The 21,049-nt window shown below is 39.1% G+C and overlaps 1 protein-coding gene across 1 annotated transcript; it reads right to left on the bottom strand.

Moving 5' to 3' along the window:
• Window positions 1-11,280: 11,280 nt before the first annotated feature.
• On the bottom strand, window positions 11,281-12,355 carry LOC129775491 (chymotrypsin-C-like). The gene is made up of 2 exons (XM_055780293.1): window positions 12,218-12,355; window positions 11,281-12,155 (listed from the first exon to the last, which is right to left on the bottom strand). Exons 1-2 carry the CDS (start codon window positions 12,270-12,272, stop codon window positions 11,386-11,388), a joined length of 825 nt encoding a protein of 274 aa, XP_055636268.1. The 5' UTR covers window positions 12,273-12,355; the 3' UTR covers window positions 11,281-11,385.
• Between the last annotated feature and the right edge of the window lie 8,694 nt (window positions 12,356-21,049).

Below are 21,049 nucleotides of genomic sequence, written 5' to 3'. Positions count from 1 at the left end.
GCAGACTTATCTCACTTCTTAACTAGGCGAACCTAGCCAGAATTTTCACCTGCCCCCGGGCTTCTGAATGCCAAAGGGGGACTAGGCTCTGCGGAATGCACGTATCTGCATGCTCGTGCTGTTTCAGTCCTGACCGAGAAATTGTCGGACAATCGCGCAGGTGCTAAGGATGACCGACTTTTGGATGCCGGCCAATTCCTTCTCCATGTTCAACACCTTTAGCGCTTCCAGAAGTGTCTTCGGGACAATTCCAGTTCCAGAGAGAACGACTGGAACAATTCTTGGGACTTCCCTTAGCCCCCACAGTTCCTTGAGCTCCACGGCCAATGGTCGGTACTTGCAGATTTTGCGACCGTGGGTCTCCTCCAGATTCTGGTTCAGTGGAATAGCGACATCGATGATGGTGACTTTGCGGTCGCTCTTGTCGTAAACCATTATATCTGGACGGTTGTGGTGGATCGAGAGGTCGGTCAGAACAGTGCGATCCCAGTACAGCTTGAAACGGTCATTTTCCAGGACAGGTGCAGGCAGGTACCGGTAGTTTCGTACGTTGTCTTCCAGTAGAGCACATTGGAGCGCCAGTTGTCGATGAACAATACGGGCCACGTTGTTGTGGCGCTCGGTGTAGGCTGCGTTGGCCAAAACGGGACAGCCTCCCATAATGTGCTCTATGTTTTCACCTGGTTGATGGCACATCCGGCAAATGTCATCAACGTCTTGATGCCAGACGTACCGCCTGCAGTTTCTCGTCGGCATTATCCTGTCCTGGATGGCTATCATGTCGGCTTCTACTACTGAAGAGAGTTCACCACGCGTTAGCCCCAGATTAGATGCGGCCTTGTCGACGTGTGGCCGGTCCAGTTGATGGGGGTGGGCACCATGCACTGCCTTCTGCTTCCAAGCTGCAATCTTCTCCTCCACTGTCTGCAGATTGCAGTTGAGTTGGTACTCCGCTTGCGCCAAGTGCAGAGCGCTGTATCCTCTGTCGGCGGCGCAGACAGCCCGGTATAGCGCGTTTTGGTTGGCGCGTTCTGCGAAGTACTCGCGCAGTTGTCGTACTTGGGCAACACACAGTGCAGATATGTCGACTATTCCAAGTCCCCCTTCTTTACGTGGCAGTGAAACTCTCTCCAGTGCCGATTGAGGATGGTGCATTCCGGCCTCTTTAAATGCTTTCCTCATCCTCCTCTCAAGGTCCTCTAGGTCAGTTTTGCTCCATTTGACTACACCAAAACTGAAGGTCAGCAGGGGAACCGCGAATGTGTTGATCGCGCGTACCTTGTTCCCCGCGTTGAGGAAAGTCCTCAGGACACAGTTCACTCGACTCAAGAACGTGTCTCGCAGCTCCGTCTTGATGTCGGAGTGGCGAATCCCGGTGAGCTGTCGGAATCCAAGATATTTATAGGATTCGCCACGAACCATGTCTCTTATGAACTCGCCGTCATAGACCTCGTAACCTCCGGATTCGGTAAGCTGCCCTTTCAGCAGATGGACACAGCGGCACTTGTCAAGGCCGAACTCCATGCAGATGTCCCTGCTTATGTCTTCGACAACCCGGATAGCTACACCTAGACGCTGACATGAATCAGCGTAGACCTTGAGATCATCCATGTAGAAGGTATGGGTCACTTCTTCGTGAGCGCCGTCGCCATACCTTATTTAATAGCCATGACCGTTTCTATTGAGCGTCCTACTGAGGGGGTTCAGTGCCAGACAAAACCAAAGCGGGCTGAAAGAGTCGCCTTGGAATATCCCCCTCTTTATCTGCAGCGTTCTAGACTGCAACACATTTTCCCCATCACTGAGGTGCAGAGACGTACTCCACTGCCTCATCGCATGCTGCAGGAACCTAACGACGACGGGATCAATTTTGTAGAGCTCCAATACCCGGACGAGAAACGAGTGAGGTATGGAGTCATAAGCCTTCCTGTAATCGATGTAGGCCATACTTAGGTTCCGCTGGTTATATACCGCCTGGCCGACTATGGCTGCGTCGATGATGGCCTGGTCTTTGCAGCCATGCGTATTTTTCCTGCATCCTTTCTGCTCTTCTGCGATGATGTGATGCTGTTCGCAGTGAGCAGAAACTTTGGCGGTAATTATGCTGCTCAGTATTTTGTACAGACTCGATAGGCACGTTATCGGTCTGTACTTTGACGGGTTCAATGTGTTGCTGTCTTTCGGGAGGAGGAAGGTGACGCCACGGGTGGCGAATTCAGGAAGGTTGTGTGGGTCACGTAGCACCTTGTTGAAGCACTCAGCTATCTTTGGATGTGCGACGGTCAGCTTCTTGTGCCAAAAGTTCTGGACACCATCGGGGCCCGGTGCTGCCCAGTTCCTCAGGTACCGCGAGGCTTCGCGGACATCGTTCTCTCCGACGATGATAGCTGGCATCTCTCCAATTTCACCACAACTCTCCTCCTCCCGTCTTAACCACATTTGCCCGTCGCGATGTTCTACTGGGGTCTCCCAAATACCAGCCCAGAAGTTCGTCACATCGCTAATATCTGGCAAACCTTCGCGGTATTCGGGCTTCTCGTCGCTAATGTGGTCGTAGAACGCTTTTTCGTTATCTCTGAACATCCGATTTTGTTCCTGGCGCTTTGCAGAGTCAGAGTAACGTTTCAGCCGTTTAGTTAGGACGCTCAATTGCTGTACCAGTGTGTCGAGTGTTTCCGTCAGCTGGTGAGCTCCCAGCTGGCGAAGTTCAGTAGGCCGCACGATCACAGCAACTTGGCGACATAATTTCGCCGATCTGCTGCCTCTTTTGTACGCCATCAGTCTTCCAATTGCGGCGCGCTTGTTTAGGATCCGTTGCTCCAATCTCCTTCGCCATGGAGGCTCACGCCTTTCACGAAGATGTTGGAGCAGTCCGCCTCTTGGCCTAATACGGTATCCTAAACTTTTGGCGGTCGCCACAGCAGCACAGTAAACTTTCAGTTGCAGCTCCTCCATGTTCTCAGCATCAACCAAGTGCAGCGGAAGAACGTGCTCGTTCATGAGCTTTACTGCACTTGTCAGCCTGCGGGAATGCTGCAACTTCGGGATCCTGGGGCGCGACAATGGGTCTGTGTCGCGGAACTGTGAGATCGCCTCGTCGTAGTGGAAGACCAGATCGCGTAGTAGTTGTTGATCTGGCTGTGGGTCTTCCGGTTCAGGGGGTTGTTGTACTGTGGCCTCCACTGGTGCTGATTCGCGTGCCCCACTCGCGAATGAATTGCTCAGCCGTACTGAACTTCGTCTCGACACATCGCTTGCTCTGTTGTTCCTGGAGCTTATTTCTCTCTGCACCTGCTGCTTGATCTCGTCGATTTGCGTTTGGGAGAGCATGTTGTTGCGTACTATCGCTCTACGCCTCGCGTTCATCGCGTTCTGATCAAGCCTCCCGACGAACTCTGGATACGCTTCCTCGAACATTGTTAGTATTCGAGAGCGACCGCTCATGTCCGTCTCCAAAGCAGTGCAGATGTAATAGGCGCGGATCACGAATTCATTCATTTCGTGTGTCCACATGATCCGGCGCCTAGTGGTACCCACAAGTGTGGACGACTGTCGTCTGGCAGTCGCAACACGTCTCGTAGGCGCAGCGTTTCTTGGGTGATGTCGATGGCTGCTGTTTCCGTGTGGCGGTAGCTCTTCGGGTTGAACCCGGCTGGTGGCCCGCTCTTGCACATCGCCCTCCAGCCGCTGGCCGCTCGCTCTTACGCCCGTTCCAGGGCCAGCTCCAGTTCGGGGACCCTCCTCGGGTGATCGCATTCTAATTATTCTTCGTGATCGTAGCTCCATTTTATTGGGTGTATCTCCTTTGCCCGAGAGACAGCGGGTTGGCAAGGCCTCCATGACCCGGGAGGCCTTCCCCGGGAGAGATATAGCGCTCTGACTCGCTCGCACCCCCTCACTTAGCCACTTTCGACACCCGTTCTCGGAGCCAAGACCAGGTGTGTGTTTCCAGTTCACGCCCGATCTAAAAATGTCGTCATATGATCTTAGTGGAGGCGTGAGATAGGAACATTTGAGACCAACAGGCAGGCTCCTACCCTATGTTGATCCCCATTTGAGAACCACTTTTATTTGTTTATTTGTTTTTTTAATTTTTTTTTATTTGTGTCTGGAAAGAGAAATAAACCAAACGGAGCCGTGTTCAATGAGTACGGTGTTTTCTTGATAATATTTGTTGGGTGTTTGGCCATTCGTTTACATCAGGATGGTGCAAACTTCATGAGTTTTTCGTTCCACTGTTCAGGGTTTTCAACAAATTTGCTTTTCCGACGCCGCATGTTGTTCAGAAAATTTCGAATGTATTTTTTTCACAATAATCCTCAAAATCCATGAAGCGATTACATCGTACTCACAAAATTGTTTCGCCAATACACCCGGTCCATGCATACAGTCTTAAACAGTTGTCATTACTTTTATGCATATGTCATGTTTTCAGGTTATTCATTTATTTATTTATTAATTTATATATATATATATATATATATATACAGTAGGGTGGCAGCGAAAATGGTCATGTCAAATTTCAAAAACCGACCATGCACATTTTGTTTATTGGCCCGAAAAAATGATCTGTGCAAAGTTTCAGCTCAATCTGACATGATTTAGGGTTGTCTCAAAGCGCTAAAAATTTTGATTTTTTGATCCTCAAAAATCTTCCAAGGGGGAAATTTGGAAAATTGAAATTTTTTTTTCTATGCCAAATGACTTAAAAATGCATAATTTTTGGTCGACCTTTTGGGATATAGCCTGAGAGGCAATGAAGGTATGGAAAAAAATAATTATCGAATTTGAAAAACCGACCATGTACATTTTGTTTATTGGCACACAAAAATATTCAGTGCAAAATTTCAGCTCAATCGGACAGTTTTGATTTGTGGGAGATATTTAGGTGTCTGGGGAAATCGGCATTGCAAATACATGCAAATCGGGGGCATTTTGTTCTGGCTGAAATGTGTTTGCCTAATACAGACATCAAAACCAAGATGTTATCATACCAAACGTAAAAGGACTGTCATTAAATTTACTTGTAACGAAGAACATACTCTATTGCATGTATTGACCTTACACGGCATTATACAATCTTTTTACTCATAAAGCAAATATATTGAATCAATTGAATTCGGAAATTGTTTCATTCAATCAAAATTTTAAACAATACAAACAAATAATTGCTAAGCTAAGGCAGTCCCACGTCAACCTTGCGGTTATATCATACATATAACCCACCCATTTTGTGGACTCACACAATTTTTTGCTAACCAACTCAACAGCAAATTCAATTAACCTCATCAAGCAGCTTTCATGTGGTTCCTATAACGTTCCTGTAGGTCCTTTCCATACAAGGATATTTCAGTTTGAATGAAAAATGCCTCTTTGTTCCGAATAATTTAATAAATAATTATTGCACCACAAATCGAAAGACAGTTTTAAAATCACAAATAAGTTCTGCACAAGGATAATTTGTTACTTTGACGAAAAATATAATTCATTTAAATTTTTTGTATCGATTTCAAAAAAGAGCCCGAAATACGATTTTTATAGTGCTTTATCAAATCTGCTGTAATTCAGCAAATATTGCAGTAAGTTCTAATTTTTGCAGGTAAATTTTCAGCCTAGTGTATTCCCTAAACATCTGCGAACGATTCATATTGATACGTTTAGCCGTTTCTTCTAGCTAATTTTTCGAAGTTTCGAGTAAATTAGAGAAGCGTTTGATCGCAAATTGAACGATTCGCCACTTCGTTGGAACAGTTCCAAAAGGTGTCGTGAGTGTAAGGTTTAAATCAATGTTGTCTCTTTTGCTACGTTTAATTTGATTAATGGTGAAGTAAGTGCACCTTCTCTCAGATTACCATCCGGTTTCAAATTGTAACATTTTATATTTTTAAATCCATAGCAGAAAAAAAATCTGTTTAATATTCCTCGCAGAAAACTTGATACTCTATTAAGGAATATTAATCCCTTACGGAAAATTTAATTATAGTTCATTATTTTCATGTAAAAATGTGTTTATTACTTCCTCAAAAGCAATCCTTCATTTGCTTCATGACCACATGCAGTTTCTCCTAGTTTCGTATTCGCAAATAAAGAGCCGAATATCCGGCTGCCGGATATGACAAAAAAAATCCTTGAAAATCTCCGCTTCATACTTTTTTCAATACTGCAAGAGTATAGTAAATAAATAAATAAATAACTCCTACTGATTTAGATTGGCGAAATTTGGATACAATTTTATATGTATCCGGTATACATCGAACAGTAAATTTAACCGTTCCATATCTTGGAATATAAAATCGAGGGGTCGTATCCGAGACACGACCGCAATTTGTTTCTTTATATCAATGTACGCATTGCACTGAGTATTTAACGAGAGGCATCTTCCGTGCATCACCATTCGACAAGCATCAAACACGCGTCTAACAGATGCACACAGTTGCGCCGATAAAAATGAAACATCGCGAGAATGACCGTTTTTCAACTCCCGGTCAAAACCGTCAACAAATTTAGGAGCTTGTTGCATCAGAGCAGAGCCGATGCGCACGAGAGCAAATACGAATGGCAAGGGTGGAATTTACTTCGCAAATATTCTCTTTTCGCTTTCCCCCTTCGTTGTTTCTATTCTAGCGGCTGCATAAGTTGCCCGTTCGTTAAGGCGGCTCGCACACCGGATCTATAAGCAACTAGCAAGCAGCAATACGCAATATGCAACAAGCAACATATTTTGTTGTACTTCGCATACAAAAGCAATAAAAACGCCTGACATTATGTAAGCAATCTGCTTAATGAACGAAGCTTGCAAAATTATGGGCAATAAGTTGCTAGCGACAGCGACATTACCAGCATTGTCGATTGCCTTTACAAATTCAATTGATTGAAAAAACACGAACCTGCTGTTCTTATCATATCCCAGAGTATTCAAGAAAAAAGTACTATTCTAGACTCGCAACAAATCCAGATCACCTTTTCCAGACATTTCACAAAATTTCTTCCAAACCTTTTTGATTTTATCCGATAACAATTGAAACTACCGACGGAAACGTTTTGACTATTATCGGAAATGTAAATACTTACGGTACAGACAGAGCAACCTGGTGATTACGTCTAGCTATGCGAACAAATGTTCATTGAAACGATTGGTTGTGCGCATAAATAGACGTAAGCGTTTTCCAAATGGAAAAATTATAGGAGGTTGTGTCTAAGGCAGTTCTGTTCCTGACTCAACTTTTTTTTTCTACATTTCCACTAAAACTTTATCCATAATATGAAAACATTATCAGACACAATTTTCGTACGCTATTTTTACCCACTTGCAGAAAATGTGTTACTGTGTTACATACAAAACATATTTGAAAGGGTATAGCTTATATCCATCAATATTTTTCGTTTTGACTTAGTACTATGTCTTTGATTTCTATATAGGGAGGTCACTTTACGAAAAATGTAACGATTTATTAAGAGTTTTCAAACGCATATTACTCAAAATGGTTATTGCGACATATGTTGTGTTATATGTCATTAGACAGGAAATTTATCAACAATTTTTTGTGAATATAGTGAAACAAGTTAACAATTTTACGATTTAACGATTTAATTGGGTATGTGTTCTTTCGATTGCACTATCCACTCGCTTCCTCCCCGACGCAACGAGCAATCTTTTTGCCTAAATTCGGGCGTTAGCTCATAATGTGAGTTGATGCGTAAAATGAATTATTCTCGATTTACCGATAATATGCATTAATGTTATATTATATTGTATGGTGTCCAATCAATTCATGCTCAATTCATGTTTTTATTGTGTAGGTCTCACTACTAACAATTTGTGTAATTGTGATCCAGGATGTCATAATATCGAGTATGTTGTTTGATTATGTAAAAATGCAATAAATGAATTTAAATGGCTGCTGATTTAGAAGATCTAAAGGGTATACCCACGTAAATCAGATTATGATAGCTTGAGTAGTCACGACCTTACAGGGCTATAAAGTTATTACAAACAATGTTCCGGACAAAGTGGTAATAAAGGAAATAATGCTATTTTTATCTAAAATATATTTTTGTAGTCATAGAATGATCTAGCTTAGGCTTATATTTATGTAGGTCTTAACTATTTAGTCTTGCATTCAAAACTGACACATGATGACTCTTTGTCTTCTTCTGCATGATTAAATAAACAGAATAAGAGGGTAGTAATGGCTTTGATGGTATTTTTGTTTACATTTTTGAACAGAATGCGGTACCGAATTCTACCACGTTATGTCATCTAACCCATTTGAAGGATACAAGTACATACAGGAAACGATTTTTCCAGGGCATTCATTTCATGTATCAAAAGAGAAAAAAATACAGATTTTGAACAATGAAAAACTCAATTGAATGTAATTACTACACACAACCACAGTCCTATGTCAAGATCCCGTTCGTGCCCCTAGGCTCAGACCCATCAACTTTTTAAAGCGTGTTTATTCCACCCGAAAATCCATTTCTATTTTTACAGAAATAGAACACGAAGCTCAATGTCGTCTATGTCAAATTGCCATACATCATCACATTATCACAACTTGATTGGACTTGAGTCGAACGGATTACCGAATGAAAAATGCGATCCGTTCAAGTTATTCTGACCCGATTGTATTTCAGAATACGGGTGAGTAGTTGATCAGTAGACGGATTTGGAATTTCCGAGGCAATTACGCTATCGATTTCCATAACAATGCATTGCGTTTTAGCCTGGCAATAGCAAAAGCTGTGTCGGCGTTGCTTTTGATAGCTTCTCGCAGGTGAATTTATTCGCCCTCATACTGCTTCTGTCGATTGTGTCGTAGGAATCGCAGTGGCTCGCCCCCTACCTTCGCGTACATGCCGACCTTGAATTGTTGGCACAGCTCACGACATCGTAGAATGATTATGCCCTAGCTGCCTTGAATCATGGTTTGATAATAAAAATCCATCCAGTTATCTTGTTTGTTTCGTCTCTTGTAAATATATATTCAAAAATATTAATTCGAACTATTGAATCAATAAATTTAGGTTCTTATGTTTTTTTCTGAAACCAAATTTAGAAAAAATAATCAATTTATTTAGAAAAATTTGGATTTTTGCATGTCACCTTAATCGGTATTAAATATACGGTAATTTGTATCCTAGCGGTATGTGATATAGTTCACGACCTATTCTCATGCCTAACAAACGTTTTGTGCATGATTTCATTTAAATCGGTCGAGCCGATTCAGGAGTTCGGCTACAAACATCGTAACACGAGATTTTTAGTTTATTATTGTTTAGTTTATTCAATCTGATGTATCGGAATCATCATTTTAGACGACTGTTCACATATTCTAGGAGAGGTGAACACATATTTTGTTTAATCTCAGCGATTCATTAGCATAGAAATTACTTTGATGTTTGAGAAAAAGTGGTCATAAGTGAATAACGACTTACAATGTTCACTAAAGCTGATATACGGCATCACATTCTGCCCTTGAAAAGGATCCTTTTGTGGCTTGGACCCTGGATAAATATGCCACTCCAACCAAACCAAGCCTCATTATGCGGAACGTTATGTGTTTCTTACTACGTTTTTGGATGCATGAGAAAATTTAAATTGAGACTCTAGGTGAATAGGCTTAGCTTATTTCATACATGTACCTACTATATCAAATATGATTTGAAGAAATTTGGACGAAAAAAACGCATTCATCTATCCTATTTAGCTTGATACTTGCGAGTGACCACTTTGCCCTCACTAGGTAACCACTTTACGTCCAAGCAAAAAAAGTTCGATTTTTCACTTTTTTTTCTGATGATGAAAAGTGTACTATTTTGAATTTTTATAGTAAAGGCCGTTTGCTATCTTGAACAACAATGAGCTTAACTATAATATTTTTCGAGAAACGGGGATTGAAGCGGTATGTGGACGCTGCAAATGGGCATATTCCTTGGGGTGACCACTATGCCCCCACTTCCCTTATATAGAGATAAACATTTATTCTATACAAGAAAAATATGTGGAAAATGTTTACGGTAAAGGCATTTCATCTGTAAAAAGTGTGATCTCATTAAAATATGGACTTTTGTCGACAATGTCTTCTTTCTCTCTTTTATAGTTTCTAGAATATAATAGTATGAAAAGTCATATTCTCGCGTTTGATATGTTATTCACATGTTTCGTGACTGAAAAAAAGTTTTCAGAACATGTCAATCTCAATAATTCTACACCAGTGAAACATTAGTAGTAATTTTTCAATGAAAACATGAAAAAGTGGGTGTTAGAAAAGCTCTTTTCCTATAGCAGAACCCATCTTTTGATATATAGATGACATGTTCGAAATCCGGTCTGTTTATATAGTTTTTTTCGAAATTTAAAAAGATATTTTTTTGAGAAAATATAATTATGGGCAATATATGTTCTGAAAACTTTTTTTCTGTTTAGAACCAATCAAACGCGAGAATCGACACTCAAAAATGTAACGAGTAAAACATCATTTTTTCAGGATTCTCAAACAAAAATGCCATATATTCCAGAAACTAGAAAAGATAGAAAGTTGACGTCTTCGACAAAAGTCAATTTTTTAATGAGACCTTAAACTTCATCGTTATCTAGAAATAGAATTAGTTGTAGTTTTTTCAAAGAAAAAAATTGTTGTTAGAAAAACTTTTTCTCTGTAGAAGTGCCCATCCTCCAATGCACGGATCACCTGTTGGTAATTGTATGGGCTATTCATATAATTTGGTTTAAGATTTTTTTTTTATCTTGGCATTTTTTCATAAACATTCAAATAGTTCCCTACATTTCTCTCTTTTATCTAAATTTTGTAGGTCTCATAGTTTTTGAGTCAGATTTTTATTTTTTGTAAAAGATAAAACCACGGTACTTTTCAAAAAGTAGTGAAATTTTCTTTTTAGACTTCACGTATGCGTAGTTGCTTAAATGATCAATGTCTTTACACTCACAACGTTTCACTGCAACCTGAGATGGTGCTGCCAACTCCTAAAACGAGTTTGGCATGAAATTCGTCTTTGGAAAAATATATGTCATCAGTTTCAAAGCGCGATCACAGCTACAATATCAATGCTTCATTTTCTTCGAGAATAGGTATAAAAGTCATTAACGCATGAACCCATTCACACTCGAGCGGCGCTCTCCGTGCCCGAAAGATTCGTTTGAGTATACATGAATGATTTTAAAGTACCTTAAAAATACTTGCCTAATTTAACCGAAACCGTCTCGAGTTGCCGGTTAAAGCGAGTGCATAGGATCGAAACATGATATCCAAATTCAGATTTAGCAGCTTTTTTTCCATGCAGATATAGAATTTATTTTCAATTTCATAACAAATAATTACTAACGATCATCGCTTCCGGACTATGAAAGCATGGCACACAATTTTAAAAGGTGTTTATCGTTGCGTAGACCCATTCGATATAGGATGGAACACCAACGTACACTGATGGACGTCCAACAGTTCCGCAAGGGAACCATCCCCACGATACAATACCAATCTGTTTCTGTAGGCCATTATTGTCGACTACATACAACGGGCCACCGGAATCACCAGAGCAGGCAGCGACTCCACCACTTAATGGTCCTGTACAAATATTAGTTGGTCCCAGTGGTGAGCCTGCACCGTTGGCTCGTTCACAAGTGTCGAAATCGAGCAAAGGCTTCTCCGCTGTCTGTAGGATATCCGGAAGTCTCGGTAGAATAACGCCACCAGTGCTTCCCCAACCCGCTAGAACCGAGGGTCCAGATTCGAATACTTCTCCCGGTTGGGGAAAAATAGACTCTTGCACATACTGAGTGTATTCCAGAGGGCGCTCCATCCGCATTACAGCTATATCGGAGGGATTGACCCCGCCCTGATAATCTGGATGCGTAATAGAATAAACAACTGCCCGGATTTGTCTGGTGTTTTCCTCTTCTGCGCTTATGTTGTGTGAACCAGCCCAAATAAGGAAACGCGTTCCCGCTGGCAGTTCTGTAATGCAGTGGGCTGCCGTCAGAATCCATAGCGGGTTGATGATAGAACCACCGCAGACATGGCTTGATCTGTTCAAAACCACACGTTGAAGGGATACTATGGCGGGAAACTGATGAGGTAAGGCATCTACCCCGCCCACGACACGACCGGATGGTGCCAATCCATAGTAGCTTCTACCTGTGGAATATAGTTGATGGTTAAAAGAACAGTTGATATTATTTTTTTAATCGTATACAAACCAGGAGCGGCCGCTACGACAGCAATCACGCAAAACAGAACTACGATCAGTTTCATTTTAGAGGGAAACGACGATAGCCAGAAATGAAAACTGGCGCCTTATTTATATGTCCAAATTTCCGTAGTCTGTTATTGTTATCAGGGAAAGGTTGTTGATTAAAATTTGGCGCAGTGCTCGATAACTGATAATCTTTGGTAGCAAGATATGGATTGTGAACACGAATTTCAGTAGCAATAGCAGTATCTTTTATCCAGTCGATGTACGTTGCATTGCTCAGGTAGCAGCAGTTGTACTGTGTTGCACATTTTTGTGTGTGGGAGTGAATATTATTACATGATCAAAAATACAAGATTAATTAATAAAAACTTTAACAATATTTTTTTTTTCAACACGCAATACCTGCAAACGCAGATATAATTTTTCTCAAAAATATCTTGTGGAACAGGTAAATTTTTTCAACAATTATATAGAATGAGACATGGAAAGTATTAAAGATATTATATTTCCTTTTTTCCACTAATAAGTGAAATTTTCGCTCGTTCCATTAGCAAAACTAGCTAACTGTGTGGTAGCGGCTACACCTAGTGCGTATACGATGGTAATCATATAAATTGTTCATTAAGCTATCAACTATATTTTGCAGAGAGAACCTACTATAGGCTGGACCATCTGAATCTGAACTGCAGAGGATGGCTCATTATATCGGAGGGATTGACCCCACATGGTTCCAGTCATTTCGTTAGCCGAGGGTGTAATGGCGATTGGTGATGAATGATGATCTCCAAGATCGTAGGAAGATTGGTTCAAATGAGTGATGGTTCCGTAAATAAACTCTAAATCAAGCGATCTTCTTTTTGTGGGCGATCGTCCTCAAGAAGATTTGTTCTGGGAAGTGTTGAGGCAAAACATTGAATTACAATTGCGAATTGTGTGATGTATTACCATCATGTTGGGGATACTTCCTACAACTTCTCGAATGTTAGTTGGAACCACATTGTTTAAGAAGTTTGTTTTCACACCACAAGTTGCTCAAAAGTATTAGGTGTACATTAGGTGTATGACTTTAAGAGGTTATAATATGTGACGAATGGCGAAGTGTTAGCATTATGTTGAAAATCGCAACACATGTGTTTGAACGTATCCAGAAAAATGCATTTAGCGGTCAAACGTGTTTGTTTCTCAATTAATTCTAATAAATAAAACATGTGCCGTTTTCGACGAGAAATGTATTTATTGAAAAACCATTTTGATGAATACATTGAATGGTTACTAGTTGCAAATAAATATCGAAACCAATGCTAATAAACATTTAAACCTGGTTTAAAGCAAAAAACTCGCATTTTCGAAATTTGATTTCTATACAGAACAACAACATAATACTCGAGTTCAAAGTGTGCGTCCTCAATTGACCATCTTTGCGTTGTTATAGAATAACCACGTCCACGCAACAATCATCAGCGATGGAGATTGATTCAGTGTCGGAGTCCTGGCCTCTTTCTATCCATCTGCAAACTTTACTTGCAACAATAGAAACATCGGGGTAGCACAACTACAAATAAGCAGGTTCCGAATGAAAAATCGAGATAACTATTTTTATTGGCACCCAAAACCATATGTTTCGTCTTGTAGTTCAAAAAAAAAAAACTAAGTCCCAAAGTGTCGATTTTTACCAACAAAAAATTTTTGGAGATGACAGTGGATCTCGACGTTTCATGCAACTTTAAGGCATTTGGCATCAAAAGAAAAATTCGAAAACCTCGATTTCCTTTACTTCCCCCTTGGGTGATTTTTCGATTTTCAAAAAACGCAAACTTTGACCGCTTTGCGCCACTCTCGCTTAAGTCCGAGAAGGTGAACATTTTGTATATGATGAGTTTTGGAAATTTTAGGGTCGATATTTTCCCATGCATTTATTGGCACTAGGGATTGTTAACTGGTTTTACCGGTAATACCGGATCATTTTCCATTACCGAATAACCGGTAATTTTACAATCAATAACCGGAAATTTCGGTAATTTTTATTTTTACACCATAAATAATACAGTAGAATCCCGAATAGTCGCGGAATAGTCTGGCTAGCTCACCGCGAACAACAAAAATCGCGGATAACGTTATAAAGGACTAAAAATGAGTTCCAAACACGAAAAAAAAGATATTTCAGCATGAAAACTATGTATTATCAACACAGAAATCATTAATCTATCCATCTACCAGGTCGTGTACACCAGTGATCAGATAATGTGAAAGCCATGACCAAAACAAAAGTGCATGAACCTATCATTCACTGACAAATTCGGGGAAGGCTTATAGATTTACTATGGAGCTATCCGCTCGTATTTTCCTTTGTACCGCTTTGAAATATGGCTCGAGAATCAAATAAAATCGAAAAAACACAACTGGCAGTGTTGTGCCGACTCTACGACCACCGAACTTCAGTTCAAAAATCGCTGCTAGATCTGAAAATAAAACACAAGATAAGCTTCAGCGATGAAGAACTGACAGCGTTAAAGGAATTGGTAAATGCCTTCGTACCAGCTCTGGTCGCTGTTGAACTGCTGAAGGATTGGAAGGATTGCAGAAAGACGTTTCGTATAGGCAGATTTGTTACCGCATATGAATAATCATTCTGCTCGTGATCGTGACACAATTGATGACGACCAGTGTTGCCACACTTTAATCTGTACCAGAGGGGTTTAAAATATTACTCATCTGTACTTTTTCTTCCAAAAATCTGTACCATCGAAAATATTCGTTGTAGAAGAAAAATACATTTTTTAGTATAGAAATACTCGTTAATTTACTGCAAATGTCACATTTACATTTCATTCGTCATTCGTGTGTTTGATGATACTTATGCATTGTTTTTTCTAAAACTAGATTGCATACTATCATTTATTAAAAGTTTCGAGCTAACGCACCAAGCCATACTGGAGCGTAAAAGTAATCATGTACCTTAATGTAGCTTTGTTTAAATGTAAAAAAAATCACCCGCGGAAAAAATCTGTAGCAATTTGTACTTTTTGACGAAAATCTGTACTCTGTGTCGTACAGAATCTGTACCAAAAGTAATGGAAAAATCTGTACCTTTCCAGATAAATCTGTACGTGTGGCAACACTGATGATGACTTTGGCGTCTTCTATCGACATCACGGACTGCATTGATTAAGCAGCCATTGGATTTTTTTTTGACTTGACTTGATCAAACTTGACGATTATGATATTGATTCAGTAGCTGGACAACAGGAGGAAAAAAACACTGGACGATGAGAAACCTGCGCAACACTTGAGCATCAAGTGGCATCAAACTTGGACGACGCAACAATAAAAGGTATCAACGTCCAGCCCAAACTCAACGTCTATAAACGGATTGATGAAAACCCTCGGACAAAAGTTTTCGTACAGAGGGCATCAGAGGCAAATGACAATGGTATTCGATATTCTTCTACCCAACATAATTGGACTCTGAACGGGCGTTTTCCTCTTCTGGAAACTTTGTTAATGAGATCCGATCTTGATTAGAAGACGACAAAATTAACATTCTCTGTGTCCTTAAGTATTACTTTAACCAACAAAAACTTGCAAAATTATTTTTGGAAATTATAAATAAAAGCTATTTCTTCAAGAAAATGATTTATTTTAAAGTATATTTTTTACCGGTTTGACCGGTAATGAAATTTTCACTATCGAATAACCGGTTATTGAAATTTTGGCACGGTAATGCAATCCCTAATTGGCACCCTAATCATTATACTTCTTTCTATCGCATGAAGCAACAAATTTACTATGTTAAACGTACTAAAACTTTTTTTTTCTTTCTTCGAACGGCTGCCATTTTGTCTGAAAACTTGTTTTTGGTCTGTCCGAGATTCATACCATAACGGCATCTTCACTAATTATGAATCTATTGTACTTTTCTGTTTCCAGGAAAGATGAAATCGTGGGGTAACCCCGTTTTTGAACGTCCTCACTTGTAACTTTTTCGAATATTTCTTGTATAGTTTGATTATTTTGTATTCTTAAAAGAACAATCTTCTATCTTCTATATATATATATAAATCTCGTGTCACGGTGTTTGTTACCGAACTCCTCCGAAACGGCTCGACCGATTTTGATGAAATTATACTCAAAATACTTGGTAGGTATGAGAATAGTTTGTAAACTATATATGATACCGGTGGGATACCGATAACCATACATTTAATACCGAATAGGGTGGCTCTATGCAGAAAAAAAGATCTGGATATTTTTTTTTCAAAAATTCGACTTCATACCATACATATAACCTTAAATTTTGACCCCAATTCCCTATTTTTAATTGCGATTTTATTATTTTTGTGTCAAAAATATTCTAATAATTTAACCGTTGTTCGTTTTTTCAACAGAACGAATTTATTTAAGTTGTTCACTGACTGATGGCGTAACGCCCGCTTCATTGAACATCCATCTACAAATACACAAGTAACATCAATTCATCTAAAGCAGGGAGCATCTCCGACGAGCTGGAAGCCTTTTTGAATGAGCACAATGAGTTATCGAAATTCTTCAAATCACATTTGCTCGGATTACAAAATGACAATCACGCTATTGCCATCAACCCTGATAAAACATCAGCCGGAGAGCACGTGTGTAGATCCAAAGCACAAGCGCTGCTGGAATCATGATAGCACGGTGACACGAGAAATTTAATGCGAAGAAAAAACAATAATCTGGAATTCATCGTTGACACACACCGTTCATACGACCCTCGCTATGTTCTTCTTCAATGGCACTAACGTTCCCAAGGTTTGCCTTCTCAACGTAGTACTACTTGAGTCATTTTCATTAGTAAATAGTTGAGATTTCTATGACGAACAATACGCCTTGAATGTATTCTGGAGTGGCAAGCTCAAGAATACGCGTGACTACAGTGCAATTCAGAAGGGTTTCTTTAACGAAAAATCTCTTGCATAAACATTAGACCAACGAGACCCCGTCACAGATACTTAATTCATTATGAACATCATTTCTCATTTTGATTTAATATTTATGAACATGCGACGAAACAAACAGAGGGCGTGCTCGAAGGATTTTTATGTTTATCATATGGTGATTTGACATGATCAAGAAACGCCAACTCAAGATATCGTAAGCTGTGCCAACAATTTATGGTCGACATATACGCGAAGGTAGAGATTGAACGACTGCAATTCTTACTACACAATCAACAAAAGCGGTGCGAGAAATAATACATAAACAAAATTGAAACAACAATGTGTATTTATACTGCAATTCCATATCAAATCACCACTATATCGATATTTCGATCATCTGAATTGGTTCAGTAGTCCAAAAGGTATGAATTTTTGAAAAAAGTCATTTTTGGAAAAAAAAAACGGGAAAAAGTTGATTTTTCGGAACACCTTAAAATGTAAATAAGCACCTCTATGAAAAAAAGAAATACGGGTCCACTATTGTTCGACAAGGAACAAAACTACCAGTTTTTACGAAAATCTGAGAACCACTATAGCGGTTAGACATGGAATGGCTGTATATAGACGTCGAAAAAATTTTTTTTTGCCGCTATAAGGAATCATTTTAAGTCGTAAATCGAAAACGTGCCTGAGTTGAAGAGGGCCGTTATAGCGAAATGCCGTATAAAGAGCGGTCGTATAGCAAGGTATGGGTGTATATACAGTGAAAAGAAATCAGTGACTGTATTTAATCGAGTCCGCCCTGTATAGATATGCTATAGCAAACTAAATAAATGATTTCATATTTTATTTATAGAATATATATGCTAAAGCACATGGGCGACCAAAGCGTAGTCCGCGGTCTACCGGTCGCCCTTGTAGCTATCCCTAGGTGCCCGCCAGCTGATCTAGGATAGCTGATGTCTTGGGTTAAATATCCCTTCACCATTTGCCGTCATCATTTTATGAGATATTCATATTGATCTGAAACATATAAGTAATGAGAGTAGATATTTATTCAAGTAATTTTCTGTTTTTAGTAGGATTTTTTTTATTCAGATGGTTACTTATTTGATTTTTACACACCCAGTTGTTCGACCATTACTTGTACTAATCCAAAAAACTTTGTTGTTTCCATTTTTCAAACTTGATAAGTAATGTGAAATAGTTATGAATAGTGTGTCTATTAAGAGAAATAGTTAGCAGTCAGCTGTGTTGTATGGAATTTTTTTAAAATTAAATATTAATAACATAATTCTATCTTCACAATTCAATGTATTCAAACTTTCATTTTTTTTTGTTTTTATTTTTATGAATATTTTTGTTTTGAATGTATTTCTTGAATATGGTCTGAAAAAAATTATAGAAAAATGTTCCTATGACGGAACGAACACGAATTTGGGTACACCATATAACATTACAATTCCGTTGCATAATTAATAAAACAACAACTATTTGGTAATAATCGATTTCATTCACCATTTTTGTTTCACAACTGACGTACGTATTTTTTGCCTTCAGTGGAACAAAACAAATTTCTTTTTTTAAATTGCACATTCATATATGTTCTGTAAACAAATAACCAGATTCGGATATCATGGCACAAGAGGAAGTGATTCGAACGACAATACGTGTAATTTGATTATTATTGTGATCGACTCGTAGTGAAGTACATTCACTCATATGACGGAATTCTATCGGATTTCAAGATTCGATCGAGATCGATTTTTGCATTCCTGCAATCCATTCAACTCAAATCCAATCGACATATGCAAAATGTCAGAATATCCGTGTTTTTGAAGCTTTTGAATTTTCATGAAAATTGTTACTTGATATTATTCGAACTGCTTGAACACGTAGTTATTGACTCTTACTTTAATATTTTTCTAGCATTGGCACTGAAATTTCATCAATAATATAAACCATAATAATATCCAATTTTCGCTCAAGATTTTGTCACCACTTACAGGAAAAGTTTAAAAAAAAACTTGCAGAAAAAGAACACATGTTTGATAGGTAATTTTTATTCATAATTTTCATTTTGAAAGCATGTTTATTTCACCCGGAACTCATTACCACTTTGGCTTCACAGAAACTCAAGGAAACTTAATGTCATCAATGTCGAATTGCGTGGCAAGGTTGCCACAATCGTACAACTCGATTGGATTTGACTCGGTCGAATTTTAGAATGCGGGTGATTATCTCGAAGAAAGAAAAAAGTCTTACTTTCCATTTAATTGACTCGGTCGAATTTTAGAATGCGGGTGATTATCTTGAAGATAATTCATAGAAAGCTTTAACTAGAATAATTATCAGCGTTGGTAGTCCGCGGTTTACCATTTTAACAATTAGTCACCCGCTATCACAAAAAGTTTGGCCACCCCTGCTATAGCAATATGTGCAAGCGAAACAAGAGACACATTGCACATAGGCACGCATTAAAGCTTTTCGTATACTTTGTTACATACACGACCAGCGTTGCCAATGTTCCAGATTAAACTTGATTCTTCCAGTTTTTCGACGTAGAACTACGTCTTTCAGGAAGGGTGCCAAATCAGAAAGCAGGTCACGTTTTTGTGAAATACAGTTGACGTTAATAACTATTTTCACAGCGAACAAATTCTGATACTTTGCATGCCAATGGAATCGAAAATTCTCTAAGATTCGTTTGATATACTATACAGTACAATCCATTAATGCCTAAACAGTTTAAATTAATGAAAACTGGAAGCATTCTCATTTTCCCATACATTTGTTCTGCCGATTTGTGTGCATTCCCCAACCGAGCTGTCAAAAACGAGCATCTGATACATTCGTTTCTGCCCGTTTTCAACATATTTGGTTTAAATAAGCCATCCGCGATTTGAAGCCATACCACTTCTCGTTTGGTGGTCATCGAAGCAACATGGTTGCCGCAGAGCATCGAGTGGGAGAGGATTGTTTTCTTGTCGGGTGAAGGTGGAGTATGGAATAGAGTGTCTTTCCACAAGGGCCCTTCTCAGGGCTAGAGGCAGAAATCAAAAATAGAATAGAATGAAAACAGATGCGAATGAGCTAGCATAACACAACGATTCATGCCTAATGCTGATTTCACACACATAAACACACAGCTCCATAAAAGCAGCTAATGCGGATATGGAAGAGTATCCAGAATTTTGGAATATAGATATACACTGCATTTATTTAGATAAAAGTATATTTCATGAAAGTATGCATTCAAATTCCAGCAGGGTAACCTTACTGTTGCATGTGTGGGGTTCGATCACATCTCAAGCAGAATATAGGAGCAGAAGGGTTCATAGTTTGTGATCGATATCTGAGTGGGAAGAAGAAAGTCTGATGCAAGTTGAACCAAATATACGAGAAGTGCTGATAGCTTTCGACTCTACACGACTTTTTCGAGTTTACTGAAGTAATAAAAAATTAAATAGCTAAAAAGATATTACAAAAATTTCGATGCATTCTAAAATAATATCTGAAGTGATAAAGTGGATTGAATAATATAATTGCGTAGTTCTACGTCGAAAACTGCGGTTGTGTCCTAGATACAACCCATTACAATTTTTTCACTCGATCCAGTCAAACAGTTACACCCTAAAATCTTCCAGTTTTTTTTAAATATTATCCAGTTTTATCCAGTTTTTAATGGCTTCAGTTTTACCCATTTTATGTAAAATATATTCTAAATGTATAAACAATATCCCTCACTCACCCTTCCTATCCCTGGCCCAACTCAGTTTTTTTTTTACATTTATCGTTCGTTCGAACCAATTTGCGTTTACCTTGGATTGATCTTCCTTTTATTTCACACTCAACTCAGTGTTATTTTTTTCTTGCTTACACTTCCGAATTTCTAGGTCCTCCTAGTTGAGACTAATTGAAGT

This window comes from Toxorhynchites rutilus, chromosome 3, assembly GCF_029784135.1.
Source record: "Toxorhynchites rutilus septentrionalis strain SRP chromosome 3, ASM2978413v1, whole genome shotgun sequence".
NCBI classification, from domain to species: Eukaryota; Metazoa; Arthropoda; class Insecta; order Diptera; family Culicidae; genus Toxorhynchites; species Toxorhynchites rutilus.
Note: the sequence above shows the minus strand (reverse complement) of the source record. Positions and strands in the feature narration are given on the sequence as shown.

What these genes read in the sequence shown, in the direction of transcription:
- LOC129775491 (XM_055780293.1), bottom strand. Translation starts at nt 12,272, where the DNA reads ATGAAACTGATCGTAGTTCTGTTTTGCGTGATTGCTGTCGTAGCGGCC. An exon ending in TGTCGTAGCGGCCGCTCCTG is followed by an intron (nt 12,156 to 12,217) that starts GTTTGTATACGA and finishes TATATTCCACAG; the next exon opens with GTAGAAGCTACTATGGATTG.